Source organism: Lactuca virosa, chromosome 9 (assembly GCF_052849685.1).
Source record: "Lactuca virosa cultivar CGN04683 chromosome 9, Lactuca_virosa_CGN04683_v6, whole genome shotgun sequence".
NCBI lineage: Eukaryota > Viridiplantae > Streptophyta > Magnoliopsida > Asterales > Asteraceae > Lactuca > Lactuca virosa.
This window is the reverse complement of record NC_136434.1, coordinates 151824966-151839330: the sequence shown is the minus strand read 5'-3', so window position 1 is coordinate 151839330 and position 14365 is coordinate 151824966. Positions and strand designations below refer to the sequence as shown.

At 34.5% G+C, this 14365-nt stretch overlaps 3 protein-coding genes across 4 annotated transcripts; 1 reads left to right on the top strand and 2 right to left on the bottom strand.

Annotated features, from left to right (window-relative positions):
• Positions 1 to 773: 773 nt before the first annotated feature.
• On the bottom strand, positions 774 to 2361 carry LOC145140852 (Inositol monophosphatase family protein). Its single transcript, XM_079074233.1, has 2 exons — positions 1880 to 2361; positions 774 to 1703 (listed from the first exon to the last, which is right to left on the bottom strand). Exons 1-2 carry the CDS (start codon positions 2276 to 2278, stop codon positions 906 to 908), a joined length of 1197 nt encoding a protein of 398 aa, XP_078930359.1. The 5' UTR covers positions 2279 to 2361; the 3' UTR covers positions 774 to 905.
• Positions 2362 to 4585: 2224 nt separating this feature from the next.
• LOC145141017 (nicotinamidase 1-like) lies at positions 4586 to 7739 on the top strand. The gene is made up of 5 exons (XM_079074378.1): positions 4586 to 4779; positions 5326 to 5509; positions 5612 to 5745; positions 6596 to 6781; positions 7461 to 7739. Exons 1-5 carry the CDS (start codon positions 4639 to 4641, stop codon positions 7548 to 7550), a joined length of 735 nt encoding a protein of 244 aa, XP_078930504.1. The 5' UTR covers positions 4586 to 4638; the 3' UTR covers positions 7551 to 7739.
• Positions 7740 to 8771: 1032 nt separating this feature from the next.
• Positions 8772 to 12836, bottom strand: LOC145137849 (protein EXECUTER 1, chloroplastic-like). Of its 2 annotated transcripts, XM_079071990.1 has the most exons (12): positions 12200 to 12836; positions 12003 to 12119; positions 11840 to 11905; positions 11627 to 11733; positions 11424 to 11505; positions 10945 to 11326; positions 10682 to 10806; positions 10464 to 10587; positions 10223 to 10386; positions 10061 to 10135; positions 9163 to 9255; positions 8772 to 9079 (listed from the first exon to the last, which is right to left on the bottom strand). In XM_079071990.1, the coding sequence occupies exons 1-12, from the start codon at positions 12668 to 12670 to the stop codon at positions 8987 to 8989; spliced, it is 1899 nt and encodes a 632-aa protein (XP_078928116.1). In that variant the 5' UTR covers positions 12671 to 12836; the 3' UTR covers positions 8772 to 8986. The 2 variants fall into 2 exon arrangements, with proteins under 2 accessions (XP_078928116.1, XP_078928115.1); XM_079071989.1 differs by having other exon boundaries at positions 10682 to 11326.
• Positions 12837 to 14365: the final 1529 nt, after the last annotated feature.

Below are 14365 nucleotides of genomic sequence, written 5' to 3'. Positions count from 1 at the left end.
ATGAGTACATTAAATACACACTCATATTTCACTATTTTGGAACTCTTACAAAATTAATATTACATATATTTTTAGAGAAACAAACTCTATGTTTGAGTGATCTTCACGGTTAGGGATGAGCATATGGACCGGGGAACCGGCCGGAACCGGTATCAGAACCGTAACCGGTACTGGATACGAAACCCGATGGAACCGGTCGGACCGGGACCGGAACGATATTGTTGTGGATTTTTGGAACCGGGAACCGATAGGAACCGTATGTTGCTATTTCTCGAGGACCGGTTCCAACATTGAAGACACGGCAAGAAACGGTAGGAATCGGTAGAACCGGCGGTCCAGTTCGGTTCTTAATTTCAGCCGACTTCGGTTTCCGGGTCGGGTCCGGGTCGGACCGGTTCCAGCCGGATCGGTTCCTTTGCTCATCCCCTTTCACAGTTATCCAAAGTTGAATTATTCTGTAACTCAATCAATGTAATGGAAAAATATCAACAAAGAAAGTGATCTTCCACGAACCTTTGATTACCATTATTCTCTTTTCTTCTCGCCCATATTTCAACATATATATAGAACCGTGTCAAAGCATTTTAACTTTTTTTTTTTGTTAATAATTGTTTAGTGTTATGAAAGTTTTAATTATTTTTACGGTAAAGTCACTTGAATTACAATATTTACATGACTTTTATTTTCTATAAAGAAATGGAATATATGTTAATAATATAGTTAAATATTAGCCTAGTTTCATAACGGATTCATCTTGTGACCGTTTAAACTAGTTTAAGGACATTAACCATTCGACTTTCAATTCTATTAAAATTCATCTTCTATAGGATGTTACAACAATCATAGTAGTAATTTACAGACGACATTGATACTATAACACAAAACGAAAGGTATCGATCATGCATTCAAACATCATAACCAGGATTTACAGTTTGTTGAACATCACCATAACTCTCCAACTCATCAATATCCTCTGGACTTCCCAAGAACAACGGAAGTCTCTGATGCAGCTTCACCGGTTGAATCGACAGAATCCTATTCTTCCCGTCCGACCCTTTCCCGCCTGCTTGCTCCGCCACAAAACTCAGCGGATTCGCCTCATAAACAAGCCGAAGATGGTCTCTAGGGTTCATCGCCACTCCACCATACATCAAAGTTCTATGAAAATCAGCAACCAACGAACAAATATAACGCGCAGAATACTTCTTCGGAAACTTCCCTTTCCCTTGTCTGATTGTATCGATGTATCGCCTCAAACCCTCCGGCCAATCAAAGTATCGTGCATCGTTTACTGAATAGATCTGACCTCGAGGAGGGATTTTAATGTCTGGGTGTGTGAGAACGAAGTCTCCAGTGGAATGATCGAGAGTAAAGGCGTGTGCGCCGGAACCGAAGGTGGTGCAGAGTATGGTGGCGGAGGAGTAAAGAACATAGCCGGCGGCGACGAGGCGATTGCCGCTCTGTAACGAATTAAGCAACGCCTTCTCCTCCGTTGGAAGATTATCGAGTTCTATTAAGCGATTGTAGATCCCGAAAATGGTTCCGGTGGGGATTGAAGCGTCGATGTTACGAGAACCATCGAGGGGATCTGTTACCACCACAAATGGGGCGTTATCGGTTATCCAAACGGGAGCATCGTCTTCTTCGGAAGCCATAACTGCAACTTTTCCGGAGTTTTTCAAAGAAGACAAGATGATTTCATTCTGGGAAATATAAACAAACCATTAACCCTAAAAAAGAACTAGAGAACACATCAAATTTACTAGATTTTGGCTTTGAATTGTTCTCCCAAATTCATATCATCAAAGAAGGGGATTTTAAGAATACGAAACCCACTAATAATTTGCACATAAGAGATCGAAATGATTAGCATACGTACAGAAACAATGTCGAGTGGCTTAGGTTTATCTCTACCGGAGTCCACATCTTGGCCACCACCGGAGCTTTTTCCGAGGCTGGAATTGACCGGAGAAGCAACGAGAGCTGCAATTCTCTTGAACGCATACTCCAAGTGACTAAACAACACCACCAGATCGTCACCTACGTTCGCGCCTCCCTTGCCGGCGTACTCGGTAATAGTAAGAAACTCACCGGAACTGTTATCCAATTTTGAATTAACCTTAAACCTACCGAAAGAGGAAGCCATACTTGCAGTACTACGGCGGTTGGAAAAATCCGGGCGGAAGCGAAGTGGGTTTGGCGGGAATTTTGGTAGGAAATTGGGGGTGAGATTGAGATTTTGTATTGCGGCTGTGATTGTGGTGGTGGGTGATTGCATTCTATGGCTGTGGCGTTTTGGGGTGATGGGTGGAATTGAAAAGGGAACATCTTCGGGATTGATTTATTTTGATGTAATTGAAGTTGGGAAATTGGTTTATTCTTGAGTTACAACTTACAAATGAACATTTATGTCAGTATTTTATTTTTTTCAATACAATTTTACAATTTAATTTTTATAATTTAAAAGTTTAATTAAACATAATTTTTATAAGATCTATTGAATTTTATAAAGTTTATTAAACATATTAAAAAAATTAAAAGCTTGTTTTTCCATTAAAGACTCGATGTTTATTAAACTTTAAGTAAATTGAATGTCAACTTGATACCTTATTATTATTATTATTTTAATTAATAAATGTCAATTAAAAAAAGTCTAATTAGATAATCCATGAATCATGCATTATGGACACCCTTAGGCTATATAGAATAGAGTGCGATAAGAATGAGTCGCGGCTTATATGACATAGTGAACACCCCCCTCCCCACTTTCCCCCTTATGCGCTTTGGGTGTGCGTTTTGAGGTGTGCGACCAAAAATAAGAGCAAGACTATCCTAACAATCTTTGAAGCAAATTTGGTCATCAACTCTTCATAATCAACACTCTCCAATATAACGTTTTCAGTAACTATCATTGTCAATTCATTAAGTCTTTCTTATGACATTGTGTAATGTATGAAGGACTTTAACAACTTCAGTTTAAAAAACTTTTTTCTATAGACGTCATTACTGGAATAACCAGCAAGACTCTATATGTAATAATTGCATTAAGAAAACAATGGACTTTTTTCATATGTTTTAAAACATCGGTAGGGTTGGTAGTTTCATTTGATAAGAAGTGTTCAAATCTTGTTTGAAGAGAAGATCTCCCTTGATTACATTATATAAAAAACAATTAACTTTAAATTCTCCTCGAGTGAAAATATGACATCTTTATTACTTGAATTGTCATCAAATTGTTTTTTCTATTAACGGTACGTTTTTGAGGGAATACCGGATCAATATTCATTTCAAACGAAAGTACCAAAGGGATTCTAGCCCAGCGATATCCGGTGTTCTCTTTTCTCCTTGAGGCTGAGGGTTTAAGTTCCATTGTGGACATAGGTGGATTTAAAGAATAGTTTAGGATGAGATTAGATTTGTCATTTCAAAAAACAAAAAATCAAACGAAAGTTCATTAGCATCATCAATCCTCTTAGAGAACCATGTTCTCTAAACTCCTCGAAGAACTCAATCAACATACTCACTTCTTTAATAGCAACACGATAAGCATATCATTTGATTGTAAATTTTTGTTGATCGAGTTCACAGTGTATAATATAGGGATGAACATTTGGACCGGGGAACCGGCCGGAACCGGAACCGGAAACGGAACCGGATAGAAGTGATCGGGCCGGGGCCGGGACCGGGACGATATTTTTGTGGATTTTTGGAACCGGGAACCGGTAGAACCGGCCAAAACCGTAACCGAAATATTTCTCAAAATATGTTGCTATTTCTCAAGGATCGGTTCCAACATTGAAGACTCGGCAAGAACCGGTAGGAACCGGAACCGATAGAACCGGTGGTCCGGTTCGCTTCCTATTTTCCACCAAGTTAGGTTCCCGGGCCGGTTCCGGTTCGGGCCGATTCCGATGCTCATCCCTAGTATAATACTTTAGCATGAGCTACTGGAATTGAAACAAAACATGGTATTTTGTCTTTGGAGTTTGGATTACTAGATTGATGGACAACGAAGTGAACCGTATGTAAAATTGGGTCTCCTCTATGACATGGGTCATATATGGTTGTCCACCTTGCATAAAAGAAGAAGTAGAAAACTACATAGTTGACATGTTTGACTTGTTTATTTTGTAGTAGTTTAATTGAATAATTAATAAAATAAAAGTTCCACCACATGAAAGCAGCTAAAATCAACGTAACGCAAATATCACTCATGTAAATTTCGCTTACGATTCGTGTTTCCTTTTCCATACATTAACTGTGTGATTTGATTTTTAAAAACTACTGAACCAAACAATACAGCTAGACATATGCAAATAGTTTCTAAAAAAACGTTATACTTAAATCAAGCAACAGGTAAACGAAAGTTGTGACATATGAAAATGCTTAATAAATTATTACATGGGACCCAACGTAACAACATTTTCAAACCATATCCAAAGTGGTTTTCAAAAGTATAAAAAGAAGAGGTGATCATTTTGTCATCTATCAAATGCAAAAGAATCATATTTTGTCGTCTACCAATACAAGACGTAGGATCATTCCAGATTCTACAAGACAACAATATAACTTCAAAGATATGAACCATACTTTTTTCTTAAGTATTCAGGCCATTATTGAAGCTCAAGAGAACCAAAAATGGTGCTACACACACTTGAACTCTTGAAGAAAGAAGTACCACTAGAAGAGGAATCACTTTGCATATCGGAAGATATCAAAACCGGACTCGTTCTTGTTGACATCATCAATGGCTTCTGCACCATTGGAGCTGGAAACCTGGTGAGTTCATAAACATCATGTCTGCCATGTAAAACTAGAAACTTGACAATCTTGATGTCAATGAGACAAAAACTGTAATTTTTTTCACACTGATAAAAGATTTGATTTTGATCGTGTACAAAATATGTAAATTCCCTTTTCATCTACATCATCAAACATAGCTATAAAATTAGCTTGTCTAGCCTGGTTCATAGTTTGATGCTCCATCAATTAAGTTTAGGGTAAACTATATTGTTAATCTTTAGGTATTTCAATTTTGGTCCTTATTTGAGATTTGACAACGTTTTGGTCCAAGCTCTACGTAAAATGACTATATTTTCAATACTACAATTGAAAAAAATCAGCTACATTCAAAGATTAAAAATAGTAATTTTACTTAAAATAATTAAAAAAAAAAGAACGTTACAAGAACCTGAAAATAAGAATCAACAAAGCAAAAGAACTTTTTGGGATCAAAATTACAAAAGTAAGCTATACTTACAACACAAAAATGTAATTTACTCTAAAGTTTACGTATTGACAATTGATTTTTTTATATAAAAAAAGGCACCAAGAGAGCCAAACCACCAAATATCCGAAATGGTCGATGAGTCGGTAAAACTTTCAAGAATTTTTTGTGAGAACAAATGGCCAGTTCTTGCGTTTTTAGATACACATCAACCTGGAAAACTCGAACACCCTTATCCTTCTCACTGTCTTGCTGACTCTCATGAATCCAATTTGGTTCCTGGTATTATTTTATCTTTTCTTGTATTTCTTTATTAAGTTTATAACATTAATTTTTCATTTTTTTTTCAAATTATATTTTATATAAATTTCATTTTATATATAGCTCTAGAGTGGTTGGAGAAAGAGCCGAATGTAACAATTAGGCGCAAGGATTGTTACGATGGATATATTGGTTCTATTCAAGAAGATGGTTCAAATGCTTTTGCGGATTGGGTCAAAACCAACGACATCCAACTAGTAAGTATTTATGAATTACTAGTTTATAACCCGTGGAAACCACGGTTATAAAATTAATTAAAATTTTATAATAAAATGTTATAATTATTAATTAGTTATTTTAAATAAGTCATTTTAAATAAATTATTAATTAAGATATATATCAAAATTTTAAAGTTATTATAACTTCAAATTTAACATATAATTAGAAAATGTAAATTTGAATTTTGAAATGAGTTGTCAAATATATCTACATGACACATGACATGATATTAATGATGAGTTGTATTAAAGTGACATTTGACAAAAGGAGATTAAAACTATTCATTTATTAGAATATGAATATTTGTTCCACAAATAAAAATTTGTTTCCTTTTTGGACATAATAACAGATGACAATTTTACCAATTAAATAAATGATGTTTGTATAGGAGTAAGTATTGTATGGACAAAGACTATTTTGTTGGACCGAACGAACTTTCTAAACAATACTAAATGACTATTGTACCCTTGTGCGAGTGATGTTGTCATGTTGAATAATTAAGTTATGTTTATTTGGTAAATGTTGTATGAACAAATGTTTTTTTTGGACTAAAATAAACCATATTACCGTTGTGGCTACGAATAAATAAATGTTTGGAGTGAATATTGTGTGGACAAAGACTGTTTCTCGTTTGAACCGAATGTATTGGAATTGTCTTAACAAGAGTAAAGGACAATTTTACCCTTTTGTTTGCAAGTGACGCTGACGAAATAAATGGTGTATATTTATTTAAGGTCTGTCTATATTAAGTCTGTTAAGTAGAAAATAAAGATAGCACTAAATCAAACAAGATCAAACTAATAATTCTATACATTATGTTTGTTTAAGTTATTGGTGGCAGGAATATGCACAGATATATGTGTGCTGGATTTTGTTTGTTCAACATTATCAGCAAGAAATCGTGGTTTTCTAGCACCATTGGAAGATGTGGTGGTGTATTCCCATGGTTGTGCTACCTTTGATTTCCCAGAATCGGATGCAAGGGGCACTAAAGATGCCTTAGCTCATCCTCAGGTACAAAATTTTATTATTTTTAGATTATATAAAGATATACGATATAAGATTTAGATACTATATTAATTCATACAATTACTTGACGATCAGAGACATGGGCGGAGCTTTATTAGGACCAGGGGTTGTGGCTCCCCTGATTTTTTTTTGTTACAAATAGCCCCTTATACTTTAATTTTACACATATTAGACCTAAAAATATAAAAGTTTGGCTGTGCCCCCCCCCCCCCCCCTTTTCACTGATTTTTAACCATATTATATTTTTGGCCCCCCAAATTATATGTTGAAGCTCCACCCTGATCATAGATTATTTGTTTCCACATATATTTTTATTATAGCCATCTACTTCTATTTTTTTATTTACAACATTATACGTACAAGTTACAATTATTTTCTTACTAGGACAATTCTACTTTGAGAAACGTATCTAACTATAGCATTTAACCCAATAAAATAATCCATCAACTATAATTAAATAATGTAAATAGTAGACTTAAAATTATACATTGTATTTACATATAATACCAAAAAAAAAAAAAAATCATGCCAACCAAACATGTTTGTGGGATGTAATGTCTCATTCCCTCACCTAGCTTATTCCATCATTTCATCGAACTAAACAGGCCCTTAATTAGCTTTAAGCAACGATTTTTGGGACAATAATCCATTTCTTTTATGGCAGGAGATAATGCACCATATGGGTCTTTACATGGCTAAAGGAAGAGGAGCAAAAATAGCAAAACATGTCTCTTTTGGTGGACTAAAAAAGTAATTATATGTTGCGTATGTTAAAGTTTGTCTCTAGAAAGACATGATGTGCTTTTTCTTATTATGTTAATTTCTAAAATAATGCCCAAGTTACAAGTTTGAACTGCCTAAGTTGACATTAGCATTACCACTGTATGATCGATACATTTAAATACTACTTTACATAGCATATGAACAACCTCCGATTTTACAATTTTATTTCTCCAAATCATTTCAGGCTTTAGTGTTTATAATCAAAGAAAACCTACTTTGTTTCACTTAAATTTGTCAATATCTGAACATGTACAATATTCTTTTATACAAGTACATTTGAAATGACACATTTAGCTACATTTGGTTATTATGTTAATATGTTTTAGTTAGATTTGATGATTATGGGAATAAGTTTATAAGTAATCGGGAGTAGGTTGTAGTCAATTTATCAAGTTCGATTTAAATGACGCTTTTAGTTGGGGGTTGTTTAATAACCTTTGAATGCGCATTCATCATATTTGATACAACTTTTGAACGATATAAGGAACCCTACCTTCTGTGAACCATTAAGATGTTGAAATCATTTGACAATAAATGGTTCATGATGCCTTAGCTCATCCCGAGGTATAAAATTTTATTACTTTCAAATTATATAAAGATATAAGATACTATAAGATACAGATACTATATTATTTGATATATAATTAATTATCTAAATCATTAGATTCATTGTTTCCTTGATATATTGACTTGAAAAGGACTTAGAAAGATCCGATTAATGAACCCCTTCTAATAGATCATAGTGCTTTTTAAAAAAAAATTATAATCTTATTTGGGTTTGACGAGCTTTTATTATGTTTCATGTTTTATTTATGTAAATAAAAACCAGGCTAAATTCCCAAAAGAAAAGCAACTAAATTCCATTTATATGTTTATTATAGCCACCAACTTCTTTTCTATCACAACATTGTACTTACAATTATTTTATTCTACCTCGGGAAACACATCTAACAATAGCATCATATGTTCATTTAGGCATTGCAATTTGAAAATTTTACCTAATTACAACAGTGAAAATTGCTTTGTATTTGTGAAAATTGGATGGATATGACAGTATAGATTTTTCAATGTACAATGTTGTTGTAATAGGAAGAAACAAATGTTGCAAATAATAATAATAGGGATTTTAAGTACACCACATTGGTCTTTACATGGCTAAAGGAAGAGGAGCAAAAATAGCAAAACATGTGTCTTTTGGTTCACTAAAAAAGCAAAAATAGTAATGGATATATTAATATGTTAAAAGTTTGTCTCTAGAAACCCATGATGTGCTATTTCTTATCATGTGAATTTCTAAAATAATACTATGGATACATTTTCTATCACTGGTGAAGAGGTTACTTACAAAAAGCCTAATTAGGTAGAAGAGTGAAGAGAGAGATTTGCTGTTGATGTACAAAAAAGCATCTATTCCTGGAGCCTTAACTGATTAAAGAAGAGCCAAAAATGGTTCTCAGGTGACCGATATACAAATCCAACAACTGGACCTCCATTAATGTGCTGCAAAAAGTAGAAATTATTATTTCGTCAATAAAAAATAAATTAATTAAGAAATCAAAGGCAAAGAAACAAAAATGGGAAACCTTTCCATCAAGAATTACAAGTTCGCCATCGACCCATCTAGGATTTTGAAATCCTGCCTCTGCAAGCCTCCCTTGTCCTTGATATCGAGCAATCTGAATTGCCAAAAATAATCTCAAACAAGCTCACATTTTTTAAAAATTACAAAATTGGTCCCTGTGTTTTCTGATTTTTACTGTGTTTAGTCCAAAAATGAAGCTTTTTTCAAATATTATCAGATTTCACATCGATTTTAGTCCTTATTTCAGAGTTTCATATTGATTTTGATCCTTAAGTCAAGGTTTTAAGGACCAAAATTGATATGAAACATTAAAATAATGACCAAAGTTGAAAAGGGTTACAAATTTGATCCTTATTTCAGGGTTTCATAACGATCTTTGTCCTTATTTCAAGGTTCTTGGGACCAAAATTGATATGGAACCTTGAAATAAGGACCAAAACTGTAAAAGGTCCCAATTTTGGTCCTCATTTCAAGGTTTCATATAGTTTTTTTGGTGACTAAGATTTTATGATTTTGGTCCTTATTAAAAGGTTCTAGAGACCAAAACTGATATGAAACCTTAAATAAAGACCAAAACTGAATAAAGTTACAATTTTGGTCCTTATTTCAAGATTCTGTGGACCATAATTGATATGAAACCTTACAAAAAGGACTGAAACTCAAAAAAGTTTCAATTTTGGTTCTTAATTTAATGTTTCATATCAGTTTTGGCCTTTATTCAAAGCTTTATATTGATTTTGGTCCTTATTTCAAGATTCCAGTCACCAAAACTGATATGAAGCCTTGGAATAAGGACCAAAACTGAAAAAAGGTTCAATTCTGGACTAAACATGCAAAAATCAGAAAGCATAGGGACCATTTTTGTAATTTACTCTAATAAAAAGTATGTCAGGACTTGCCACTCCAAATTCTTCTGGAATGATCCCTCTATGAGGAAGCTGATATTTTGTTCCAACTTTTGCACGGAATGCAACCTTTTGGAGTAAAAAAAAAATTATATGTTAAAAAAGATGAAAATAGTTGTAAGATATGATTTTAGAAATGTGAAAAGAATAACACACCTGTCCAGCTGGCACCTGTGGGTCCCCTGTGATTTTTACTGCTTCTACATACTCATAAAACTCAAGATTTGTAAACTCCTTGTTTCCATCTTCTTTCCACTGACCAAATTTACGCTTTAATTGAATGATTTCAGAAGTGTAATTCCCATGTCCAACATAAAGTCCTGCATCAAATTTATCTTGAAATTAACAAAATATAAAGAAAAGAAAGATTTTATTTTGTTACATACAAAAAGATTACCATTTAAAGGGTCTCCAGTTAACGGAAGCTCAATTCGGTTGAATGTTGTAGATCCAGATAAAGATTGACAATTTTGCCCCTGATTAATGGTGAGATTTATCAACTCATCCACATTGTCAAGCACCTGAGAATTGGAAATATATCATCAAGAACTTGAAGACTTATTTTCTAAACAACAAAAAAAAAATGGTACCCAAATGACAAATGACAAATCTAACCTTCATGGGCATCTCCCCTCTTACAATAGACCTTGCAAGATCAAGAATAACATTGTCTGTGCTCTGACTTTTACTACCTTCAATTCCACCATTATTGCCTAAAGAATCTTGTGGATTCTCTTTGTCTATTTTGAAAGTGAAAGATGAAATATTTTTATTTTCTAATTTGGCAGGTGTTCGAATTATATCTTTACAAGATTTGTCAGAAGAAGCTTCTTGTGCCAAATCACTAACCATAATCTTGACTGCAGTTTGACTATTACCTTCATTATCAACTATTGTATTCCCAACATCAAAATCAATCTCATATTGCTCTGTATCACTATCCAACTCTGTATCACTCTCTCTTTCTTCTTCTTCATCTTCTTCCTCCATTATTTGTTCAACCACCTTTGAGATTAAACTCATGTCTATTTTTCCAAGTGGTGTGAGATTCATCACCTTAATTTTCACATCTTTTGCACCAGGAATTATATCTCTTAAAATACTCTCAAAACCAGCATTCGTGTCTTCATTGTCATTTGCAGATAGATCAGTTTCCTCATCCATGGAGTCCAGGGAATTCAAAGCATTGATAAGACTTGATGATGTGGCGGAATCGATTGAAAAGTTTCTAGAATTCTCACTTTGTTTCAAGTATACAGTCTGGTTATGCAAATTCAATCCCATGGTGAAATAAGTGAAGGATCACATGACAGAAGTTAACAGAAATTGAGATAGAATGATAGATAAAGAAAGCTACCTGATGTTTGTATTCTCCTTTCTCATTCATTGTGATAAAAACCTCAAACAAAGGGACACCATCTGCAGCCTCAGCAAGCTGCCTGAACAACAATGCATCTTTAGAATCAACCAAATGTACATATACAGAAGGGTAAGATAGTCATTTTCTCAGATTCAAAGAGTAAAATGTTGAAAATTATGCACAAGAATTAGTTACTAAACCTGGGAGTATAACTTCTTGCAAGGTATCTTCCATATTCTGCACTTATCTGGATAATACGACCATATGGATCTTGGCTATCATCTGAAAATCCAGCCCACCACCCTACCTGAAATGTCATATGAACAACATAAAGTAAACCATATGTGAAAAAATACAGAAAAAGATTGCATATAGTTCTCAGAGTTCAAGAGAGAATGGTTGTAGCAACTCACCAAACCTGCACTAGCATGATCTCGTACAAAGGCTGCATCCTTGAAACGTTCTTCCTTTATGGCTTTCTGCAACATCATGAAAATAGATAAGTACTACAGGTATTGTAATTGTAGATGTGATTGTGATGCTCCCCACTAATAACAAAGCACATTATTCTCTTACATTCAGCTGAGACATCACTCTGCCAACAGTGTCATTAGTTGCAGCTGCTGCAATTGCCACTTTAATCCTAGCAGCTTCTTCGTAGTCCTCTTTAACAACAGCAAGGTGTAGTTGATTCTGTAATGACATACATGTCAGAATGTCATTACAATAGTCTAGAGTAGAAAAGAGAATACTCAAACAGTCAAACACAATACCTCCAAGATAGAAACGATAATCTCCTGCTTATCCACCTCACTGAAATGCTTCTTCCACCGTTCCCAATCCCAATCTTCATCACTACCTCCATCTCCAACGATCACAGCACCACCACCAGAATCATCCGTTTGCCCTTTGTCGTTTTCCGGTTGATTAATATGATAGCCATCCATGTAATCATCGAACCACTTAATCACATTTTTAAAGTAGTCGTGAAACGCCGAGTCCCAACGGCGAGGGCTTTCGTTATCTCTGGTGTTGCCTTCATCGTTATTTTTTTGGCAGCGACAGATGCTCTTAGAATGAAAACCGATGGAGAGAGATTGCGCGAAGAGAGTCGACGAATTGGTTGATCGGTGGTTCAAATGAGAGGTGGTGTTGAATTTAGGGGTTGCGTACGTGTGTTTGTGGAGAGTTGGATCGAAGTTGCGAGTGGAGGAAGGGAAGGTTGGGGGAGATATAGACGCCATTGAAGAGAAGTGACAGAAAAGAGGTTCGAGTGTAGACGATGGGGATGCAGAAAAGTGCAAGGATAAGAGAGGCAGTACGGTGGCGCACGGTGGAGCAGGGGAGCAAAACAGTTTACGGAAGGATGGAACAATTGTGGCAGCCAATCACAGAAATTGAATAATGACAATATTACATAAACGGTCCTCCTGATTTATGAAAATGGTCCCTATTGTTTTAATGTTTGCATCATTGTTTCCTATAATTTCTTTTTGTTACAAATTTTGTTTATCTAATTACTGTCTTACCATTTATTTGATATTTTACTAGTTTTTATTATATATATATATATATATATATATATATATATATATATATATATATATATTCATTTCGACATAATTAAAATAAGATTAATTAACCTAAATTAAAACTTTATGAAAGAAGAAGAGAGACTTGAAGATAACTTGATCACTAGTAAGTTGTATTTAAATTGGTATATCTTTACATTTACAATGATGTTATTTATACTAGTACAATCACTAGACATAATTAATAAACTCTTACACATATTTGATATATTTGTCATTAGAGGTGAAAATAACTCTTACACATATTTGACATATTTGTCATTAGAGTTGAAAAGAACTCTTACACATATTTGACATTTGGGTAGAAAATATTTTCATCCAATTATTTACAACACTCCCCCTTGGATGACATCATTTCAGATCGCATTTCAACTTTGAAGTATTGCCTCATTAAAAACGTTGCTAAAGAAAACTTAGTGGGAAAAAAACTTTAGCGAAAGGAACAATAGTATAGTGTATAGTTGACCCCCATTCGTTTAAACATTTATTACATTATATGGTATACACATGTCTCATTCCAATTCCATAGACACGTCTCTTGAAGATTGCAGTAAGAAGTGCCTTCGTAAAAAGGCATGTTGCATTGCTGTTGGCTTGAACATATTTTATCTCAACTTGATAGTTTTTATAAGCTCTTGAGTGTACTCAAAGAACTTTAGAGGCATATGTTTTTGTTGGGTTTTATTCAAAAATAGTCTAAAATAAATAGTCAAAACTACGAGTTTAGCAACAGAAGCAATTTTATATTTGAATAAACTAAAATCATTTTACCTACCAATGATCATTTTGCAAAGCTAGTGTAACATCCCAAATTTCGAGTCCAAAAATTTCATTTTAATTAACGGATTATAAAACATTCATAAGAAAACTGCGTAACAATATATCATTTTGTGAATCAATGTATCATGTCTGAAAACCCAAAACATATAATAGCAACATGTCAGAGTACAATCCCAGAATATCTCAAGTGCGGAAAATCAATGCGTGTGTGTATGATGTGTCGCTACCGCGCCGGCTCTTTCCCCTTCGTTGAAGAGGTACCTGAAACCAAAACTGTAAACTGTAAGCACGAAGCTTAGTGAGTTCCCCCATCGTACCACACATATACAATACATACTGTCAGGCAGTTCTAGGGTGCCTGACTACCCAGGTCAAGCCATTCTGGGGTGCTTGACTTACCCAGGTCAAGCCATTCTGGGGTGCTTGACGTACCCAGGCCAAGCCATTCTAGGGTGCTTGACTTACCTGTCGGTCTGTTTCACCCGACTATCAGGGACTATTTCACCCCCTACCACTACCACATAACACACATATACTGCCAGGCAATTCTGGGGTGCCTGACTACCC